This window comes from Dermacentor andersoni, chromosome 9, assembly GCF_023375885.2.
Source record: "Dermacentor andersoni chromosome 9, qqDerAnde1_hic_scaffold, whole genome shotgun sequence".
Classification (NCBI taxonomy): domain Eukaryota; kingdom Metazoa; phylum Arthropoda; class Arachnida; order Ixodida; family Ixodidae; genus Dermacentor; species Dermacentor andersoni.
In genome coordinates this window covers 23,909,531-23,915,530 of record NC_092822.1, presented here as the reverse complement: position 1 = coordinate 23,915,530, position 6,000 = coordinate 23,909,531, and the positions used below count along the sequence as shown (strand labels likewise).

At 47.3% G+C, this 6,000-nt stretch overlaps 1 protein-coding gene across 1 annotated transcript in view; it reads left to right on the top strand.

The window, feature by feature from the left end:
• Positions 1-2,378: 2,378 nt before the first annotated feature.
• The window catches only part of LOC126527492 (uncharacterized), a 58,756-nt gene continuing 55,134 nt past the window's right edge, over positions 2,379-6,000 (top strand). Inside the window, exon 1 of the mRNA XM_055068650.2 lies at positions 2,379-2,721. Coding sequence (XP_054924625.1) covers positions 2,669-2,721 — 53 coding nt within the window. The 5' untranslated portion in view covers positions 2,379-2,668. The remainder of the gene's footprint in view (positions 2,722-6,000) is intronic.

Sequence of the window (6,000 nt, the reverse complement as noted above, 5' to 3'; positions counted from 1 at the left end):
CCTTCTGTTGCCAAGTTCGAGCGTTTGTGTTTTGGCGCGCAGGATCAGTAGGTGGTATACATGTGCTCTGTCCTAGATACGCGTCGGGCCTTTAGTAGACGGTCTCACGAGCTTTGAGGATATCGGCGGGTGCTTTCTACATGAACAGCAACGTGGAACGACTGCGATTTTGCTTATGTCCGCTTGGCAATTCCACTTGAATTTCGCAGGCAATGAGCTAGCTTAAGTACACTGGTTAAGGGGCAGAAAGAGCGAGAGCGCGACGTAAGCTGCGCTTTGCGAACACGTTCTATGCGATCAGGCTGCGATTCCACTATGCAAGCTTTATGGTTGTGTCGGTGACTTGGCCTCCGAGACTGCACCCTTTCGGAGTGAATGAATTCGCTGGGTATGGGGCTACCAACGAGTAGCTAAGAGCAGACGATGGCAGCCAGTGGAGTGACTTGCGGTCACGGTGTTTTCGAACGAAACCGCGGACAATCCCGAACAGCTGGATCACATGACTGTGACGCGCTCTTCTGTCAGGCCTAGTCAAACCGCAAGCCGCAGGTGGTTTGCGGACAGTCCTCAACTCCATAATCGAAGAGGTCCATTGTGTCAGCATTACGTGTCAGTATATTAGCGTTATCACGGGTTATCGAGATCTGAATTCTCGTTGGGGTACAGCGCCTATAACAGTGACCCCTCCATCTGAAAAGGCAAGCATAGAGAAAAACATTCAACAAGAGCGGCCGAATAGACTAGTGCTCCAAGCAGCTGGTGTAAAAGCCTCGGTTTCCGGTTTCGCGTTTTGAACGCTAGCTGGCGCGCATTATACGCCGGCTGCGCTGATATCGGCGCAGCATTTGTTTGTGCTTCTACAGTCTAATTTCAGTAACCTATACGTTAAGCTATAAACATGAGTAACGAATAAAATAACGGTTGCATCGTCCGCCCCTTTTGATGTTTTCATTAAAATGCTCATGTGAAGAGTTACAATGATGAAACTTAGTGCGACGGGAGCTGTTTATTTGTTACTTTAATCTGCTGCCGGCATGTAACCTCTACATTGTAACCTACAGAATTCTAAGTTATCTTTAAGCGAGACTCCACGGAGACCTCCGATACAGCGAGTGGAATTTTGCAATTTACACATCAGCAAAGCGCAGGATAAGTTGCTGCGTACACATATGGTTGATCATCTTGATAAGCACTTGTGCGGCGGCTCACTCATAAATATCGCCTGAGGGTAGATTACTCATTGAGCCGGCAGAGCCGCATATATCGGAACTAGCTCGCGGAAAAATAACATTCTGCTACAATAACGACGACTCTTGCCGGAAGTACAGTCACCGACTGAACAAATATTATACAATTAGTGTTTTTCACAGGCCCTACATGCGTCCTGCTGAAAGCTACCTCGTTGTTCTACCACATAATATTCGCTCGCTACACGCTATTTGGTTGCATGTAACATTTTAAATTATCAGATAATCCGACACATATGTCACCGCAAGTGTTTTTGTTGATGTTTCTTTTGATTCACACATTTCACGGATTGCGGGCCGCTTTTGACGTATACGTTTAGTTTGTTTCGGGAGAAAATAACGCTCCTTTGGCACTTCCGGCTTGTTCATGAGACGAGAAAAAACAGCACCATTGCTAATTTGGTTTATATGGCAGGAACCTGGAAGGCCCTTTTGCCGTGTTTACTAAGGGCGAATTTAGTTGGGTGTATTCATGGAGCGAGCTCAATGGCAGACCGATGTACCAACGTTTTCTTCATATTAAAACCAGCCGGCGCAATGCGTCGTTGCCTATCAAGCGCCAAAAGAAATTAATGATTGTTGCCCTAAGGGAGAATATATTGACTGAGCATTTCTAGCAAACAATCTCTGCAGCCAAGGTGCGAAATTAGAGCAAGCAAAATGCAATCATTCATCTGCTTGGCAAGTTTCTCCCATTATTATTTGTGTACTCAGAAACGCTACGAGCTATCGTCTGCAAAACGACATATTTCGCCATGTTGTACAACAACACCACTGGCCCAACGCGCCAATCCATGCCAGCGCGGAAACACAGCACGGAGAAGCCGCACACAGCCGCTCCAGTGCCGCGGAGCCTTGTATAGACAAATGAAATACGCAATTGTCTGAAGTTCTACCAGCGCGATGGCAATAAAGAATGATTGCGTTCAATGCGGCAACATCGCTTCCAAGAGGGCACTCTGTCCACAAATTTGCTTTTTTGTGTTACTCTCGACGAGCCTGTTTCTGTTGGAATATGTGCAGCCGTATCTGAATGCCCTAATCCTGCTAAATTCAGTGCAGAGGCAGCGGCCATGTTTTTATGTCATCTGTCCGTGTCGCGTTATATAGTTGCAGCATTGCATGGCGGGACGGAGTTTCAAATATGGCGTCATGAGCGGTGTATTTGTGTGTGTGTTTTCTGGCTGGTTCCGCGCCTATGTTTAGCGCCAATTTTCGTGCCATTGGCGTTACGCGCCTCGTCCGATCATGGTGGTGTATGTGTGTGCGTCTTCTGGCTGTTTCCGCGCCAATTTTGTACCATTCGCGTGTCCGATCATCATAGTGACGAACCGGGACTTGTTTGGAATAGTGCGAACCAGCTGCAAGGGTTGATTTTGCGACTGTGATCGCTACACAGTCCTCAGTTCGGCAAACATTCCATGCGATTGATGCGACCGCTGCCCGAGATCGCATGGGAAAATAGACGAAATCGGTAAGTGTTTTTGCATAGAGCTGGTTTGTCTGTCATCAGTGTGTATGGGCTTTTGTTTTTTTGCTTGTCCTTCCCGCGATGCTCCCCGTCGCTTGAACATGCGGACGCCTGTCAGCGTAGTATAATTGCTGGTATTCGTGCGTTATTGCAGCTACTGCAGGCGCTTTAGAGGAAAAGTGTTCAGTGTCCTGCAACGACGGCTTACTCGGGCTTCCTCGCAGTCCCCGGAGGGTGAGCATCGCCGCTCTCATGAGTCTTTGTAGTGGCGAGACCTTTAGATGGCCCAGATACACACTGACGGTAGATTCGACTATGCACTACTGCTTTCGAGAGGTTAGCTAGATTGCAGCTTGTCTTTCACTAGGAGAGAGGGAAGTTGAAAAAAAAAATGAAGCAAAGGGGTGAGTGGCGTCTTGCGGGGAAACGCGTCGGTGTTCCTGTCACGCTAAAAAAAATAAAAATAAATAAATAAAGACGCTTCGCGCGGCGCGCACGCTTTGCTGCCGATCGCTGCCTGAGGCGTTCGCTTTTAATGCTTAATCAGTCTTAGGCTACTTCCCCGGCAAATCTGTCCGTAACTTAACGCATTTCCCATAGGAATAAACAGGGCTCCCTAGTAAATATATATAGAATAACGGCACCAGCGCACAACTCACCAAGTGTGTTCGGGCTCGAACCCTCGACCTCCGAAGTATATAGGACTCGAGTCCCGAACTTTCCAAGTGTGTAGTGTATTGAACTGATGGTCGGTACTGGTTTAGCAAAGCTCAAGTGGTGGTTAGTTGGGGTTACGTGATGGTCAGTGAGCAAGTGGCAGAATGCTTCCGAATGCTTCGACAACTCCAGTGAAGTTTCTGCAGAATATTTTTTCCAGCTGAGTTAGCAGCGGTACCAAGCAGTCCGGCACTGTCGGAGAATGATAATCGCACTTAACACAACCAAACATACATATATTAGCAAAAGCGCACCCAAGCATGGAGGCCCATTGACTCTCTATGTGCGGGACTCCCAATGTGAATACACGTTTGTCTACTGTACGGCTCATTTTTACATCGTTCGCGTAAAAAAGAAATGCGCAGGAATTAGCGCGTTAACCAGGCTTGTGCTTGTACCATGTTTCTTTATATCTTTCAAGAAAGCGCAAAACGGAACCAGTTTTGGGCGGCGAATTTGGATCCACAAAAACGTGCGAACGGAAGTTTTCCGCGTCCGCCCGCGTTCACCAGTGTTGCTTCTGGCCTGCTTTACCGAGAAAGAAAATGTTTCTTGCGTGCGTTCAAAAAAGAAAGAAAGAAAGAAAGAAAGTAAAAAAAAACGTCTTTCAATGTTTTAAAATAGAAGAAACTTGCGACTATATATATATATCACTGATAACAAATTGCGTATTTTTTTTATACCTCCCCAATAACGACTTCTCTGGCGTTACGTGTTGCAGTAAAAAAAAGACAAGGTTGATCACGATTTATCGTGCTACAGTTCACCTGTGCTGTCAGTGTTACGAGTGCATCGATAAACATCCCTCTGTAGTTTGATCAATGTGTTGGTTATGATCGCACGCCAAATAGTGCCAGCGTCATAAACTGTATCGAAACATATTCTGTTCTGGTTGCTTCAGTTTTATTCTCATCGAGAGAGTATAACAGTGAATCTCAATACATTCGAATAACTGCATCGCCTTGTACTTATACTGCAGATTTCTGAGCTTAGCGTGTATAACAGCAAACGCAACAATTTAGCGTCACGTAATTCACACTGCGCATGCCCGTAAGCGGCACTGCGTGGACTTTGCGTACGTAGCATTGTTTATGTATATAAAGAGGAACATGGCGGCACTCGACGAAGGAGTAGCCACCACTTTCGGATTTATCGATCCAGTCGTTATCCTGCAATCTGTCTTGGACCATTTTTTCCCAACAGACGATTGTGTTTCCTTCAGACGTTCGTCACTATGCTCCGGCTGCAGCAAAGTATCGTTGACAATAGGGCGCAGTTTCCCATATCCGTTCTCAATATTTTGGTGCTTTAGGCCTAGTGTGTATAGGACGTTCGGTGTTGTGTGGCAAGAGCGGACCAGCTCCGTGGTGATTTCATGCAACACCGAAGTAAGGAAATCAGAGCAACTAGTCGTGGAGTTCCGACCCGTAGCTCTTCCCACACTGGCGCCTAACGTGGAGCTTCCGCGGGCAAGGCTCCGCGATGGACCACGAACGCGCGGAACGACTTGTAACACCCGGCGCACTGCAGGACTCGGAACGTCTCTCATGGGGGCTGATGCGGTTTACGGCCTTCAGCTGCATTGTGCAGAAGCAACTGCCATGCTCGAGAGATCACCGGAGTAGTGGCCAGTGACACCAGCAGGCAACCGCTTTTCTTATACACTGCATCGGCGACGGTGCCACACCTCACCATCTGCTCACCGTCTGCTTCCGGCACAGAGCCTCGCCGTCTGCTTCTCCGTACAGCAACGCCACGTCGGCTGAGGTGTCATCAGTCGCGTGCCACCAAAGTGACGCGTCTTCACCAAAGTTCACCCTATAGACCGAAGACGACAAAGGGCATATACAGTCATACGATCGGTTCAGTTCCTATACCTGAATTCGAAAGCCGGCACTTTTTCCGTTCTTTACAGGCAGCTGTATACTGTAGGCTTTCATTAAAACAGCGCCAAAAAACACGGACAAGGGAGGACACAGGACAACTAGCTGGCACCCAAACCCTTCTGAGTACTGTAGGCTTGTTCATGGCCTTCTGTATTTGCCGGTGCACTAACCACGCCATACGCGATCCCTGATCTTAGAGGCTCTATAGACTACGAAAGTTTGTTTGTGCTTTATATTTTGTACAGATGGCGCCGCAACCCAAATTGTTATCAGGGAGCTTTCGTATATACGCACGCCTGTATGAACGCTCCGATAATTTGATTATCTTCAACATCATTTGTGGAAACGCGGGATATGCTCGGAGCCAGCGTGGTCAATGCTTGCGCAAGATATTGATGCAGCATTCCATTAGGTTGACATTTGGGTGTGCGTTTCGTGTATACTTGTACTTTGTGAAGTTTTGCATATAGGTGGCGCCTGTGTGATGAAGTTCTTTTTTATGATGTTTCGGGTTTCTGGAGATAGCTTATTTTCTGCTCACAGAGGTATGGTTGGAACTGGGGAACTGTCCTGAACATTAAAATTTTGCCATGTATTCTGACTCCACCATGCTTGCATATTGAGCCAATGACAGCTGACACAGAAATGGCGGAATCTTACATTGTACGGAGTAAAGTCT